Source organism: Leptonychotes weddellii, chromosome 16 (genome assembly GCF_054177405.1).
Source record: "Leptonychotes weddellii isolate Sample4059 chromosome 16, ASM5417740v2, whole genome shotgun sequence".
Lineage (NCBI taxonomy): Eukaryota > Metazoa > Chordata > Mammalia > Carnivora > Phocidae > Leptonychotes > Leptonychotes weddellii.
The window spans coordinates 335102-351503 of NC_138384.1; the positions used below are offsets into that span (position 1 = coordinate 335102).

General features: G+C 58.9%; 1 protein-coding gene and 1 long non-coding RNA gene across 4 annotated transcripts; one reads left to right on the forward strand and one right to left on the reverse strand.

The window, feature by feature from the left end:
• Positions 1-684: 684 nt before the first annotated feature.
• On the reverse strand, positions 685-14669 carry DPEP1 (dipeptidase 1). 3 transcript variants are annotated; one of them, XM_081806203.1, is made up of 11 exons: positions 14528-14654; positions 7219-7421; positions 3244-3376; positions 2909-3041; positions 2618-2768; positions 2382-2448; positions 1882-2058; positions 1691-1775; positions 1536-1611; positions 1138-1273; positions 685-1058 (listed from the first exon to the last, which is right to left on the reverse strand). In XM_081806203.1, the coding sequence occupies exons 2-11, from the start codon at positions 7320-7322 to the stop codon at positions 891-893; spliced, it is 1230 nt and encodes a 409-aa protein (XP_081662329.1). In that variant the 5' UTR covers positions 7323-7421; positions 14528-14654; the 3' UTR covers positions 685-890. The 3 variants fall into 3 exon arrangements, with proteins under 3 accessions (XP_081662329.1, XP_081662330.1, XP_081662331.1); XM_081806205.1 differs by having other exon boundaries at positions 920-1058; positions 1698-1775; positions 14528-14669; XM_081806204.1 differs by lacking the exons at positions 7219-7421; positions 14528-14654 and adding an exon at positions 6870-7039.
• LOC145717497 (uncharacterized) lies at positions 7390-9253 on the forward strand. Its single transcript, XR_014140727.1, has 2 exons — positions 7390-7458; positions 8587-9253. It is a non-coding gene; the product is annotated as an uncharacterized LOC145717497 (long non-coding RNA).
• Positions 14670-16402: the final 1733 nt, after the last annotated feature.

The following is a 16402-nucleotide window of genomic DNA, read 5'->3' on the forward strand; positions in this document are numbered from 1 at the left end:
TTAAATCAATCCTAAGTGATCCACAAATCCCCACCAGTGTCCCTTCTGGTCAGGGCAGATCTGCCTGGGAATGAGAAGCAGGGACCCTCACAGGGGCGGGGGAGAGCCAGGCAGGCACAGGTGGGCGCCCCAGTTTCTGGTAGGTGCTGCACGGGGCTGTCCACTTATTTGTGGGCATCTTAGGGCCCAGGGCGCCTGGGCAGGGGAACTCCTCCCTCAGTGTTAAAGCCTGTACCTGCCCAGATGGGGCATTCTTAGAGGCTCTGGCCTAGAATGGGGGCAGCAGGGCCAAGGGGCACAGTGTGGGCACATGTGTGTGCGTGAGGATGGGGCACACGTGTGCATGGGGGTGCACATGCGTGAGGGTGGGGGCGCACATGTGTGCATCATGGTGTGGGGTGTATGTGTGTGTGTGTGTGTGCGTGCATGTGCAGGCGTGTGCCTTTGTGCAGGTGTCTGTGTGTGTACATAGGGAGGGTAACTGGAGCCTAGGCTATATATAAAGACTTAAGCAGTGCCCATGCAACGTTCTTTTTAGACCCTGAGCCCTTTATGACCCCACTCTCCCAGGACCCAGGTAGTGCTATGTCTGGAGGTCCAGCCTGGGACCATTTTCACAGAATTTGCCCTTGGATGCTCAGGAGCCCCCCTCCAGGGCTGGGGTGCTGAACACACCCTCATGACTCAGAAGGGTTGTTGCCTTTATTGACGGTCCACTGTGTGTCTGTGTCTGGCACTGCCCACAGCTTACTGCCCTCAAGTGAGCCCAGGTACCTGGTCAGGAGAGGCCAGGCCTTGTGCGTGGGGAGCAGCATCCTGGAATCTCCCTGCTCTGGTGGCCACAGTCTCCCCAGAGCTGTAGGGACCCAGGAGGTCCAGATCCCAGGGCATCAAAGAAGACTCAGGCCGAGGAGGATGGTGGTAAGGGAGGCCAGCAGGGCCCCTGGCTGGTGGTGGAAGCTGGGGGCCTCTGAGTAGCCATACTTGGTCCTGCAGGAATGCTCCAGCTTGTCCAGTGGGATGGGCTCCTCCTCAGGAGTTTGCGTGTGATCGCTCACCTGGGGACAGACACGGGTTGGGCTGCCTGCCTGCCAGCCGGCTGACAACACTGAAAGAAAACAACAGCCCCCCCCTCACCTGTTCCACTGCCTTGAAGACCCTGAGCAGGTTGTGGGCCAGGGCGCCCCTGACCTCCGCCTCTGTCCACTGCCTTCTGAGCAGCTCGGCCACCAGGTCTGGGTACTTGGACACGTCCTCAAGCCCCGAGGGGACCCTGAGGTGAAGGCAGAGAGAACCAGGCTATGCATTCCAGGGCTCAGGGCTCAGGGCTCAGGGGCCCGTCCACCTCCCCACACGCCACGGAGTTGCCCACGCCCCCATCCCAAGGCACTGGGGGTCCAGTGGAGTTGCCTTGAGAGTGAGACATGCTGGGCCTGTCTGCAGTTACCTACTTCCTAGCTTCAGACCCTCATGACATGTTTATGGGGGGTGTGACCCTCCCAGCTCATCCACAGGACACTGGCCTGGCCCCTTACCTTGAAACACCGTCAAAGTCCCCACCAAAGCCCACGGCTCCGGCTCCCGCCACCTTCTTGATGTGGTCCAGATGGTCTGCCAAAGAAGGCAGCAGGTGTGGGTCCCAGGAGCAGGACCCCCGCCCCTGCTGCCGTGGCCGCTCACACCCACCTACCTGCTACCTGGGACAGGGTCGCCTCCTTTCGGCAGGAAACATAGTCGTTGTAGAAATTCACCATCACCAGGCTGCCTGTCTGGTTCTGCTCGGGAGAAGGGCGGGGCTGTGGGCGCAGGAGGGGGCGCAGCCACCCGGGACCAGCCCAGGGAGCAGGGCGGACCCCCACACCCTGCCCCACAGCCCCTCACCACCAGCTGGAGCACAGTATCGGGCACATTGCGCCGGTGCGGGCACAGGCTGAAGGCGGAGGAGTGGCTGAAGATGACGGGAGCCTTGGACAGATTCAGGGCCGCCCTCATGGTGGCCTCGGACACGTGGGCCAAGTCAATGATGACCCCCAGCCGGTTCATCTCCTTCACCACGCTCTGCAGGGACACGGGGTGCAGGGGCCAGGAAGGCCTGCGCTGGACACACTGGTGTTTGCACAGCCTTCCGGGGTTCACCACAGCCCCCCTACAAGTCCAGGCATGGGGGGGCGGGTTTGGGCAAGGGCCCCTTGCTGGGCCAGGTGCTCACGAACCCTTCAATGGCTGGGGGGTGACCCTCGGCTTCCAGTGAATGCCCACCCTGGGACAACCGCTGCCAGCTCCGGCTGATAGGAAACTGAGGGCCTGAGAGGTAAGACCCTGGGTCCGGGGTCACTTCTCCTCTGAGGGGGACTGTGGTCCTTGCCGAATGCCCTGCTCACCTGGCCGAAGTCTGACAGGCCTTGGCTCCGGGCCTTGTCATCTTTGTCCACCAGCCAGTTGTCAGCCCTGGGAGAGCAGACAGCAGGTGTCCCAGGGGCAGAGTGCTCATCCTGGCCCACCCGCGTCCCCGACGCCCGGAAGGACAGGGAGGTGCCGGAGGAGGGCAGAGCTGGTGTTTGACCCCCACCCTGTGACCCTCCCGCGTGGCCCGTGGGCCCTCCCTGGGGTCACTTACCAGGGCGTGTTGCAGCTGTGGGTGAGGGTCAGGTACCGCATGCCCAGGTGGTAGAGTGCCCGCAGGACGCCCAGGCTGCTGTCTATGGAGTGGCCGCCCTCCACGCCAACGAGGCTGGCTATGCGCCCCTGCTGGAAGGCCTGCCGGATGCCTGTGAGGAGAGCCAGCTGGGGGCGTGCCCGCACGTCCCGGGAGCTTCCACAGGGCACACCTGGGCAGTCCGAGCTGCCCCGTTCCGGGATGGGGCTGGGGCAGCAGGGGCTCAGCAGGGCGGGCTGGACCCGGACCCACCTGCGCTGTCGGTGACGCACACAAAGGTCTCAGGGTACATCTGGCACATGCGGTGGATGACATCGATCTGCTCCAGTATCCTCTTCACAGCGTCTTTGTTCTGGGTGTCGCAGGGGGTGTATGCAGACCAGAACTAGGGGGCACGGGGGAGGGGCTAGGAGCGGAGCCTCTGAGCCCCACCCCCCACGTGCACACGGGCGCCTCGGAGGCCCTCCCGTGGCCTGTGTGGCCATGAGTCCCCTCCGAAGACTCGTGGCCCCAAGGGGCTCAGGAGTACCACCGCCAGGGAGCCAGAACCCCGGCAGGGGCGAGTGCAGGGCTGAGCTGAGGCCTACCTGGCCCCCCACAAAGCCAGCCTTCAGCTTGGGGATGTTGGTGTGTGTTTGGGCGAGGCTCGTCAGGTTGGCCTTCTCTTGCTGGAGCTGGTTGTTGAACATGGTTAGCAGCTGCCAGGGAAGGTCGTTGTGCCTGGGGGGCCCGGGGGACAGGAGAAGGGTCAGAGGCAAGGCAGGATGGCCACGTGCACCTGGGGCCTCCCCTGTTTCTCACAGGCTCAGAGCTAAAGCCAGCCACAGGGGTGACACATGGCTCCACGCTTATGGACACACCTGCACAGAGTAGCTGCTCCCTTGTGCCCCACACCCAGCCCAGGTCCCCAGAGGGAAAAGCGGCCCTGGGCAGCGGGGCGGGAGCTGGGTGTGGGACCCTGACCCTGACCGTTTTCACAAGTTAACGATGAACTCCTCCCCTTGCAGGGAGGGGGCAGGGATGTGGGTGTGGCCTGCCCTTGGGGGCCTGGCACCCCCCACCGCATCCTCCTGGGGCTGCAGGAGCAGGGCATCGGGGGCTCTGGGACAGCCCTGCCCTGTTTGCGAGCACATCCCAATATGTTCCAAAGCACTGAGGCCCCTCTGAGTTTTCCCAGGAGCCAGTAGGGGTGAGTGCTTTGGAGGGAGAGAGGAGAGGAGGAAGGGAGGAGGAGGGGGTGTTGAATGTCAGCAGCTGGTCGGGGGCTGCAAAGGCAGAACGCACAGGGCTGGGCAGATTCCTCCCTGGACCCAGGAACCAGGAGCAGCCCAAAGCAGGAGAGACCTCTGGGGCGCCAGGTCCCCCTAAGTTCCACGTGTGGAAGAGGTATGGGCCAGGGAGCTGATTGGAAATGCAGAGTCTCAGGCCCAGCTCAGACCTGCCGGTTGGAATCTGCACTTTAATCAGCCGGGCCCGGAACGCGGGACACCTGTGGAGACTCCCCCGCTGGATCCCTGACGCAGTGCCAAGGGGCCTTCGTCCTGGTGTCTCGCGGCCCACCCAGCCCCTTCCCAGGGGGCACCGCCGGTGAGGGGGGCCACTCCTGCTTTCGAGACCCCTCCCCCCAGGACGAGCAGCCGCGGCCTCACCCCCCATCCAGTGTCCCTCCCCAATCCTGGCTCCCGCCTCTCAGCTCCCACCTGTAACAGGGGGATGCTTCTGTACCTTCCTCAGAGTAAACTGAGGGTAGAGGAGTAACTGCTAGCACCCAGGCCTCGCAGGCCCGCTGCCCCTGCTCTTTCGGGGGGCTCCTGCCGCAGCTGCGTCGTGATGTCACAGGGTGTGGGCTGCTGGCCAGGACGCCTTTGCTGACTGAGAGGTGGACGGGTAGCTGAATGCCAGAGTCCCGGTGCCTCTGGGTGCTGTCCTGGGGCAGGGCCGGCCAGGGCCCTGGATGGGACTTCACTCCGTGCCTGATGCCCCACCCTCTAGCCACCAGCCAGGAACCCACCGGCAGGGAGGGGCACTTTCCCTGGAGCCCAGGGTGGGGAACACAGGCCACCTTCACCCTGCGGTCAGCACTGCCACTCTGGAGCCTGCTGGACCCACCCTCCTTATCTGTGTGGTGGGGGCAGTGTCCTTGGGGGTAATATGAGGATCCTGCCCCTACTCCAAGGGGGGAGGTGACAGTTCCACGCACTTGAAGGACAGCTAGCTATGGTAGGAGAGACTGCCGGTGGCTTGTTATCCATTCTCCACCTTTTTCTTGGTAAGAACCCCCTATTTTTTTTTTTAAGATTTTATTTATTTGTGAGAACACAAGCGGCGGGGGTGGGAGAGGGAGAAGCAGGCTTCCCGGGGAGCAGGGAGCCCGATGTGGGGCTTGATCCCAGGACCCCGGGATCATGACCTGAGCCGAAGCACTTAACGACTGAGCCACCCAGGCGTCCCAAGAGTCCCCTATTTTTAGCAGGGAACATGGCCGTTTGAAATAAAGATACTTCCCTGCCCCTTTATAGCTGGGTGTGGCCATGTGACTAAGTTCTGCCCTTTGGTATCTTCCAGAAGATCTCGTTTACAGACAGCTGTTGCTCACTCTTTGCCCTTTCCGTGTCTCTTCCTCATTCCTGCTGGCTGGCACACAGATGTAAAGGCTGGGGCTGGTGCAGCCACTTTACACCGTGAGGTCACCATGGGAATGATGGCCGCTATGTTCCATTATGGAACATCATGCCAGGACTCCCTCTGGATTTCTCTTGTTGAAACCACTTACTTGGGTCTCTTACCTGCAAGAGTAATGTAGGTAGCTAATACTAACTGATCTATTAGTATTGGATTTGGTCCTCTCAGCCTAGTTTTAACTTTCTAGCTCTTTGGACAATCCCAAATCCCCAAATCCCAGTTCTCTGAGTATTCCTGGCTGTCTGGGCTCTTTGATACATCTTACCCCTCATACAGGCCTCTGGACCCCCTGCCCCTGAACTCGGGCCCCCCTCTCCATGCCCAGCTGCCCGCCCCCCGCCCGCCCCTCAGAATGAAGGAGCAGAGCACCTTCCCGGGCTCATACCAGACAGCAGGGGCTCCACCCAGGGTGGGAGCCCAGGGCAGCAGCCTCTGAGCAGACATCATGCCTCATCCCCCACGGAGCATGCATGAGGGGACCCTGGGGCCAGGAAGGAGGTACAGGGAAGGAAGCAAGGGCAGAGGGGTGCACACTAGCCTCTGGTGGCCCCTCCCTTCTCTAGGGCCACCACAGCTCCCTGAGGCTCCCAAAGAAGGACACATCCTGTTTTCTCTGCTTTTCTTGCAGAGTTTTTTGTCCGACAAAGCCCAGAGCATCTGCCAAATAGTCACGACTGTAACATTTATTGAGCACTTACTGGTGCCGGAGACACACAGGAGCAGTCCTAACACTCCCCACCCATGGGTATGCTAGCGTGCGTCTCCTGCAGCTCTTTGGACTGGACGCACGGGGAACCAAGTCCCCGCTCTCGGCTGGTCTGCAGGGGAGGCGTGACAGGAAGGGCGGCAGGAGCAGCAGGGCTGAGGCGTGTGCCCAGCTGGGGTTTTACACAGTCAGCAAACCCAGGAGGAGACGAGGGTGGCAGCATGGACATGAGGACAAGCAGGGACAGTGGGAGCCTGCCTTAGCATCCGGGTGTGGAGATGGCCAGGGTAAGGCAGGGGGTAGGTCTCAAGGGCCAGTGGGGGACTTCGGCCATAGTTTGAGCTCAATGGGAGCCATGGCGGGTGGGGAACTTGAGCCAGAAGGACAGGAGCTGGGACTTAGGTCTCCCAGACTCCCTCTGGTGCAGCATTGAGACCAGACCTCGGCTGGTGGAAGCCAGGACAGTCAGAGGCTCACGGGTGACCCGGTGGAGGTGGGGAAGGGGGTGGGAAAGGAGGGTGGATGCAGATGCACTGGGAATTGGAGGGGACAGACCCTGCCAGGTTGGCTGTGACACCAGAGAAAGAACGAGGTGTCTCCAAGGTCTTGGCTGGAGAGGGGTCTGCGAGAGTGGGGGGGGGTGTCAGTGAGCACACAGGTGAGGTCAAGCTGTGCAGCCAGCACAGAGGTAACCCGGGGACCCAGGGCCTGATGAGGTCTCCTCCAGGTGGATGCAGGACACAGAGGGGAATGAGAAAGGTCTCAGAGGAGAGTCGAGAGGGCCAGGCAAGGCCTCCCGGGGGCCTGTGGTAGATGCCACCTTACCTGCAGCTTCAGGTGAAGAAGCTAAGGCCCCGAGAGGAAATATGGCTCCTTGGGCTATGTGGCTAGTTGGAGGCATGCCCGGGGCCAGGCCCCAACATCCTCCACCCCCAACACCCACTCCGAGCTGGGATCTGGCACCTAGGGTGCAGCAGGGGGCAGGTTGGAGGGCACCCCGGGAGCTGCTGAGGGCCACAGGGGCCTTGCAACTTCTCTATTCCTGCTGATGCTTTGGGGGACCTCCTGAAGAAGCTGAGGCCAGCAAAGGGCAAAGGCTGTGTTGTGGATGGAGAGAGTGAGTCCCCGTAGAGATAGGTCTGTCCCCAGTCCTGTCATGTGAGTGGTGACTTACCCGTCGATGACAGGTGTGTCCCGCATGATTCTCTCAGCCTCATTCCGGAACTGGTCTCCGGTGCAGAGGGCCACGAGGGGCCAGAGCCACCAGCTGATCCACATGACGTCTCCAGGGACTGCTTCCAGCACTGCTGTGTGTGTCTGTCCTCACCCGGCTGCCTTGAGCACCGCGGGGTCCAGCCGAGGCTGCAAGGAGCTGATCTGTGTGCAGAAGAGAGAGCAGAGGTCTTTGGTCCAGGTGATTATTGCCAGGAGCTGTCCCATTCAAGGCTCCTGGCATTCAATCAGTAACCAGCACTTCCTGGGAAGAGGGAGGGGGGGCAGGTGGAAAGTCCTGGACCCTGTGGGCTGGGTGTCGCTGACTGGGCCCGGCAGTCGGAGGCCACTGACCCCGGGGAGCACCCAGAGCCGGTGAAAGGGCAAACTTGGGAGGGCTCGACAGTGCCGCTTGTGTCCTTACTCAACCTGGGGCCTGAGATCTGCAAAGAACGGCAACAATTGTTCAGAGTTGCCCTCTTGTAATGTACCCCTTTGTTTGCCTGTAAAAAGTTTCACGTGAGCATGGAAGATGGAGCGCGGCCCCCCGGGGGGGCTCCCACCACACCCCACCCAGCGCCGGGGGCCAGCACCCAGCTCCTGGCCTACAGCCCACTGGCGTCCCGGCCACCCCCATTCAGGCTGCAGGCTTCTGACGGAGCAGGCTGGACGCACGGGGAACCGAGTGTCTGCTCTCTGCTGGGTTTGGGTCAGAAATCTGGAGTGTCAGCATTTCTCAGCCCTGCTGCCCCCTCAGGGCTCCTGATGCCCAGTCACTGCTGAGACAGGAGGATCCTGGTCCCAGGGCTGGGCCAGCGTCCAGGGTTCTAGGGGGCAGCAGGGCTGGGAGGGAGCCAGGCCAGGAAGGCTGGTGAGAGGTGTGGCTGAGGCAGGGAGACCCCAGCCCACTCTGGGTCCTTAGGGCCTTCTCGGCGGGGTGGGAGGGGGCACGCAGACCCCATGCCCTCACCAGGTTCCCTGACGCCTCTGCCCCTGGATAGCGTTGGACCCTCAAGCTGACCCGCCCTGCAGAGGCCCCCTGTGTCCTCACCCCACCTCCAAGGACAGGCCCTGCCGCCCGCCTGAGAAGGGAGGCCGTGCCCCAGCCCTGGCCCGGCTACCGTTAGCGGAGTTTCCTGTGCCTTCTCCCTGTGGGGGTTGCTGGCGGGAAGGCCCACGTGGGGGCTGTGCTGAGGATAGCAGCCCTCCTCCACTCTGGCTCCTCCCGCCCTCTCCCTCCCGCCACCACTCACACATCCTGAGAGGACCGGTGGGGGGGATGTCCTCAGTGTCACTGGCCCCAGTCCCCATCAAGGACTTTTTCCGCCAGGACTCGCACCCCAACGGGGTGTCCTCGGGACCAGACCGGGGGTTTGACCCTCAGCCAACCCTGTGCAGAGAAGACCTGCCTTGATGGGTGAGGAATAGAGTCCAGGCCCTCACTCTGGGCCCGGGGCTCCCGGGGGCGCTGTGAGGAAGCCCAGGGCCGGTTGGAACCAGGAGTCTCTGCAGAGGAGACGCACACGTCTGTCTGCCCTCTGCTGTGTCCTGCCGCAGACACGGTGTCCACTCACCTCCAACCTCCGTGACCTGTCTCCTAGGGACCTGGGCGCTGCTTCGTGGGTGGGGCTCGGTCTGCTGGGGCCAGTGGACCGGCCTTCCCCGCTGAGAGCTCCCCTTCTCTGCCAACCTCTCTTGAAATCCGTTCTCTGCTTTATTAACATGTGTCTACCCCCTATTTTTCTCTTTATTTCTAACTTTTTTTCTTATTTCAGAGTTGGATCCTAAGAGCACATAATTGTATTTTATTTCTTAATCTCACCTGAGCATGTTTGTCTTTAAATATGATCATTCAAGCCGGTCCACACTTTCTTGTCGTACCTCCAGTCTCCTCCCGTTTCTTGCTTTTGCCAAAATTTTCAGGTTATTTCAATTCCCTATCTCTCACACTCAGGAAGTTCCTTATTTTCTCCTCTCTTGAGAGATATTTATTTGAATTTATTTCTTGCTTGTCTTACTTTCTTGGGCCGTTCCCCAGGCACGGTGGAGTCCTTGTGAATTCACACGGGTAATGAGCCTGACCCTTCGTGTCCGCCATCCAGCACCGCAACCACGATGCCTCAGGCCTGACTCCTTTGTTTGTACACGGTCTCGCTGGGTCCTCGAGTTCTCCATCCCTTCATCCATCCCCATGTGGCCCAGGGGTTTGTCCTTTGAAACCCGCCTGACCCTTGATTTTGACCTTCTCTCCATTTTCAAATTCAGAATTCCTTGGCTTTAATCATTTTTTTAAAAAATTAAATTCTTGGGGGGACGCCTGGGTGGCTCAGTGGGTTAAGCGTCTGCTTTCGGCTCAGGTCATGATCTCAGGGTCCTGGGATCGAGTCCTGCATTGGGCTCCCTGCTCCATGGGAAGCCTGCTTCCCCCTCCCACTCCCCCTGCTTGTGTGCTCTGTCTGATAAATAAATAAAATCTTAAAAAAAAATTAAATTCTTGGGGCGCCCGGGTGGCTCAGTCAGTGAAGTGTCTGCCTTCGACTCAGGTCCCGATCTCAGTTGAGCCCCGCCTCGGGCTCCCTGCTCAGGGGGGAGTCTGCTTCTCCCTCTGCCCCTCCCCCTGTGCTCTGTCTCTCTCTCAAATAAAAATCTTTTAAAAGAATAAAAATAAAACAATAGTAATTTTTTTAAAAAGCCCAACAGAAAAGGTCTCACCACACCCTCACCCAACTCCACTGTGGGAGGTGTACTCCCATTACCCCTGAATGATGGGCTACGTGGCTCTAACTTTATTTCCAGCTTTGCACATTGTGCCTCGACTTCCTATTTCCACTCACAGGGCTTGGTTCTCTCGAGGTGACTCCCTGGTTCTCCCAGGTACTCAGATAGCACAGGAGTGGAAGGCACTGGCTTCAGGTACAAATTCCAAAGTGGAGGGGACCACCAAAACTTCAGTCCTCAAAGTAAATAGTAGTTTAGTGCAATATTTCTAAAAATCAAAAGTTTGTGCAAAAAAAATACATGGATAAAATATAAACTTTTTTTTTTTAAAGATTTTATTTATTTATTTGAGACAGAGAATGAGATAGAGCATGAGAGGGTCAGAGGGAGAAGCAGACTCCCTGCCGAGCAGGGAGCCCGATGCGGGACTCGATCCAGGGACTCCAGGATCATGATCTGAGCCGAAGGCAGTCGCTTAACCAACTGAGCCACCCAGGCGCCCCTAAAATATAAACTTTTAAGTGAAGACCGGGCCAGTATTCTGACTTTCCTTTCTGAGCCCAGCTCCAACACAGTTCCACCCACACTAGCCTCGGGGATGTTCACATTCTGGTTCCTAACACTGGCTGCTCAGACAGAGGTCAGCATTTTTACACTTCCTTGGGTGCTACTCAGAGGAGAGGACTCAAGGCCACTGGGATCAGCAACACGTGGGAGGCCCCATGTGCTCTTGTTCAAATGTCATAAGCGTTCAGAGCATTACACCGAGTGTGAGCTGGCTCTGAGCCTGAGTGCAAGCCCTCTGGGCAGAGGCTCAAGTCCACACTGGGGATTCCATTTTACATCATTCCTTTGTTTGGCTCATAATTTGTGGGGGACAAGGCAGCGAGGCTGAGTGTGCTTGGGGTCAGACTGCTTGTACGAGCTGGTCAGATTTCTCAGCCTCAGTTTCTGTGCAAAATAGAAGTCACTGTGGTCGTGTTGGAAGTGCTAACAGCGCTAACCTCCCAGAGCCATGTCCAGTGGATCAAGACTCTCAACTCACACTTAGACCTGTTTGCTCTATATGGTTTTATTGTTCACCCTGGAGTTTCTGATTGCTTTTTTTTTTTCTTCCACTGGGTGTTATTATCATATTCTCAATCTTTCTCCACTATGAGCCTGCCTCTTTTTTTGGTTTATGTTCTTATTTTGTTAGAGCTGGTCCTTAAATCATTCCTTAGCAGTGGGTATGAGGGAAGTAAATGTCTGAGTCCTTGAGTGTTTGCACATGTCTTTATGTTGTCCTCATAACTGGTCAATGGTGGGCACCTGGGTGGCTCAGTCAAGCGTCTGCCTTCGGCTCAGGTCACGATCCCGGGGTCCTGGGATGGAGCCCGCGTTGGGCTCCTTGCTCAGCCCTCTCCCTCTGGCCTTCTGCTGGAGCACTCTCTCTCTCTGATTGAGCTCTTTTGGATTCTCTTCTTCTTACCCGGATGCTTGTCCTCTCTTCCATTATCACCTGGAGGATGCAGGTGCGGCACTTAGGAAGACTGCTCATAGGGGTTGCTTTTCATTCCAGTTTCCTCCACTTGCTGTGGTTACACAGTGCCCATCTTCCACATCCTCGTGTCGTAGTGGTTCAGGGAAAGCCAGGGGCCAGCCTGGCCCAGGCTGTTCCTTTTTAAGGACTCAGTATGAGGAGAGAGGTGAGGAGGTGGAGAGCACACGCTGCAGAATCAGACCACCCTGGCTTCAAGCCCCATGCTGTGGCAGATTGCACTTCCCCGCGGTGGCTGCAGCAAAGCCTTCCAGCCCACAGGCTACCCTTACAGTGTGACGCTGGCCACTCGTTGAAAGGTGACAGCCTCTACTTCCCGGCTGATAGAAGGTGGCAGGCATGACTTCTGTGCCCCTCCCTGGCTCTGTCTCCTGGAGCACTCCTCTGGCAACCTGGCCTAGCTGTTCTTGCCAACAGCCCCGGCGCAGTCCCAGCTGACAGGTAGATACAAGCTTTCAGGTGATCACAGCACCACCTGTGAGTCTTCCAGCTGAGGCCCAGATCCCGGGGGCCAGAGACCAGCTGGCCCTCCAACCCCTGATGGAGTCCCAGGCCACAGGAAAGAAGGGTGCGAACATGACCACATGCACCAGCTGCTAAGTTGTGGGATCATTTGTTACGCAGCAGTAGAGAACTGACACACTGGCCATTTTACTGTGACCATTGACTTTGGTTTTCTTGTCTGTGAAATGGGGATGAATAATCCCAACCTCACAGGCAGCTACTCTGCCTTCCACTTGCAACTGCCACCTTATCTTTGCCCCACAGCTGCTTCCTTTTAGTCAAGAGAAGCCTCCTGTGCCCACCTCACATCTCAGTCTCACCTGGGGCTGGTGTGGGTGGTCCTCAGCCAGTGGGATGGAAGGAAGCCGGGGACAATGCTCTTCCCAGCTCACCCCTGGGAGGAATCGTGAGGCCACCCTGATGAGGCCCCTCTCAGACACTTCCCTCCTCCTGGCCCCATGGCCACTTCCCACAGCAGCAGCCTCCACCCGATCCTTGCCTCAAGCTCTGCTTTCAGGGGAGCCGCTCAGCAGTTTGCTTTAAATTGTACCATTTTTTATTTAAATAAAGGGAAAAGTGTTATTAGTTGAGAAGTCAGCATCACTTGCCATAAGCAGAGGGAACACAGGAAAATAAACACATGGAAACGGAACAGTGCTACTGAGTCTCAGCCAGAGCCAGAGGGACACCACACACGAAGTTACAGCTCTCCCGTCCGGGGAGGTGTCGTGCCCCACCGGCGGGCAGAACCTTTGCACAAACCCGCTGCACAGGCAGCCAGGGGGCCACCAGAGGGCCTTGGGTCATCGGCCCCTCACAGAAGCGCCAGGGCATGAATTATCAGCTGAAGCTCACCAAGGATTATTCCACCCAAACTGCATCATGACGTGGGACCTCCCACCAGCTTCTCCCGCACTCATGCCTCCAACCAGCCCAGGGAGAGAGTTCACAGCAGAATGGAGGCCCCAAGATCCACAACTCACCCTCCTTCGTGGCACATATGCTCTGGGGCATGAACAAGCGCATACAGAGACACACACACACAGAAACACGCAAACACAGCCTACCACACACCTACGTTCACACCTCACACACGCACAGAGTGACAGTGACAGACACACACCCCTCACACGCATGCCAACAAGCCCCCGCCCCCATAAACACTACCCACAGCAGACATGTGCAGACCCCATCCACGTCCGCATCCGGACATCCTGCCCCTGCAGAAGTGGACACGTGCAGACACACCTGCCCATGACCCCCTGCAGACGTGCGCACGGACAGGACAGACAGGAATGCTCGGACACAGCCCACACCCACGCATGCACACATATGTACATACTGACGGACACACACATGCATACTCTTCCACATGTGATAAGCACACATACACTGAGCTCTCAGATGTGTGCACATAGAGACACACATTCCTAATCACACACACACCCTCACACCCATGTGACCTCACACCCTGTCACACGCATGCCTAGCACATGGTGGTCTTGGTGTCATTGTGTCCACCTGGCCCCCACCCCCACCTCAGTGCCTGCAGCACAGCCCTCAGGCCCCGTGACCACTGATGGAGCATGGCCTCCCGTGGGCTTGGAGAGAGGATGGAGGGGCACGGTGATATGTCCCTGGGAGGACTCAGGGTGCAGGGCCAGCTCCAGCCTTTCTCCCAGGCTACCTTGGCCCTGGAGTGTCCTCAAGCCCCTCAACCTTCCAGGCCCAGCCAGGAGTGCCTCTACCCCCCAAAAGCCTTGCTCCCCAGTATCCACATAGATGAGTTGTCCTCAGGCTGGTGGCTTCTCCACAGCCCTCCTGGTCCTGCCCTGTCCTCTACTCCCCCGGGGAGACCATAGGACCCTGCTGGCTCCCTCCACTGCTCTGAGTGTCGTGACCCACTGTCCACACAGCAGTGGGTCCCCTCTCCCAGGGACTTCCCCAAGAGGCTCCTATGAGGTCAGCCGGGAAGGGAGGGTTCCAGCCTTGTCGTCTGGTCTCACCACCTCCCCAACCCCAGGAGTGAACTTTTTTCTTTCTTTTTTTGAGAGAGAGAGAGTGAGCGAGCAGGGAGAGGGGGAGGGAGACAATCCTCAAGCCGACTCTGCTGAGCACGGAGCCTGACGCGGGGCTTGATCCCAGGACCCTGAGATCACGACCTGAGCCGAAATCAAGAGTCAGACACTTAACCGACTGCACCCCCAGGCGCCCCCAGAAGTGACCTGCTTACCCCTCTGCCTGGCATCCATCCATTACCCAAGAATCGCAGGACCCAGCCTGCTGGGCCCTTCCTTTCCCCCCACTCACAGCACACTCATCTGTTAGATACGCCTGAGCTTGTCTGTCTCCCCCCCAGGTCAAGCTCGGAGGCTCACTGAGCACACAGCAGGTACCCAGTCGTGCATGCAGCCTCATCAGGCCGCTCTCCAGGGGTGGGAGGACACAGGCCTCCCAGGGCCTGAGAGCCCTGGACCCAGGCCCAGTTCCCAGGCTCCCCAAGACTCACCATGGACAGGATAGGGTCTGCTGTCTCTGCCTCTTGGCCGCTGCTCCCAGCTCATGAGGGCTGGGGGGGTGTTCCTGTGTTTCTCAAGTTCGTCCCACCCCTGAGTCCTCCAGTCAGCTTCCCTCTCACGTAGAAAACCACCTCTTTAAAAACAAGTTCCCCCCCCGGGGCCTCTGCAATGCACCACAGCCACGGAGAGCAAGACCCAGGGGCTTAATGTCTTACACATGTCAGCTGTCTGTAGTTTCTGCCTCAGTCAGGCTTGCGCGTTCGGCCGTCCCCTGGGGCCTGGGATTCCCCTGCCCTGCAAGCTGGGCCTCGGGCCCCCGGGGGCAGGCAGGAAGCCACAAGGAAGCGGGTCCCCCAGAGAGTAATGTGGGGGTGCTCTCAGGTAGGCTCTCGATGTCAGGTGGGAGGGTGGAATCGAGAGCCAGGGATGAGGGGCCTAGGGGCTGGGGGCTCAGAGAGGGCTCACCGGCCCCCAGGCAGCCTGTCACCCAAGCATCAGGGATGCCCACCCAGGCATTTTCTCCCAGTCCCCTAGGCTCTGCCCACTGCCCTCATTCCCTGGGGTCCAGAAGGACCTTCTGTGCTGCCCTGTCTCAGATATAGGAACGGGGTTGGCGTTAGCCTGGCCCATAGGCTGGGGCCCTGGTTCCCATGTGTGTCTTGGAGGGCAGGCGATTTCCCCCACATTCCAGCTATTAGAGCATCGAAAACAATCACGGACAGGAATGTCATCTGGCAGAGCCATGGGCACTTTCGAAATCAGGAAGGTCTGTGTGGGGACTGGGCTAGCTGGGAGACAGCTTCACCAAGGGGATTCAGAATTCTGAGGCTGGGATGGGGGCACATACCGTGGGGGGCGCTCTCTCTGGCCGGCAGCAAGCTGTCCCGACCCCACAGGGCAAGGGACACACAGCTGGGCCAGCAGCCTGGGGTGGAGACAAGGTGGGGGGCATAGCCTCCGCCCCGGCTGTGGGATCCTCCTGGGCCTCAGTCACCTGTCTCTGAGTAGAAGCAGCCCCTGGTCAGGCGCTGCCATTCACCCCACACCTGGAGGAACATGGCTCAGTGATGCGGGACTGAGCAGGGGGCTCTCTCCATCTCGGAGCTAAGGGGGATCTGGAGTGAGGAGGGGGCTCTGACAGAGACAGGGATCCAGGCTGAGGGCAGGGCTGCCCAGTAAACAATGACAGAGGCGGGGAGGGGGCACCCAGAAGAAGGGCTGCATGAGGGCCCTGTTCCAGGGAAGGTGGAGGCAGACCAGGGTCTCGGGGAGGCAGCCAGACGCAGGCCCTGGCCTGGAGGACCACCCCCCAGTCCCACATGCGGGGAGGCACTGCTCTGAGGGCACAAAGACACCGAGCAGAACTTCCCCCCTGCGCCTGCCCCGGGGCGCTGACACCAGCCAGGAGGGCCCCTCCGGCAAGACCCTCATTAGGGACAGGGCAGGAGGCCTGGATCTGCTGTTGTCCCTGACCTTCAGGAGAAGAGCCAGGTATAGGGGAGGGACAGAAATGTCTACTTTTAATGTTATTGCTTTTTGTACTGTTTGAAATTTTTAGCATGTGCATTAAAATGGAAAAATCAAATTAATTAAAACAGAAAAAAAAGTCACTGAGGGGTCAAGCAGGCCTCTTATTCTCTGCACAGTGACCTAGGGGGCCTGGGGTCCCCTCTGATTCTGCCCCAACCTAGCCTTGAGCCTTCTGTTCATGAGATGTAGGTGAGATTCCCCCCACATACTGTTGGCTTCGGATGCCACCCCCACCCCCCGCCCTGTGTGTCAGACTCCCAGCAGGATCAGGAGTCCACGGGAGAAGGGAGAGAGGACAATATAGGGGGCAGGAAGGTTGCCTGCCGCATCTGCCG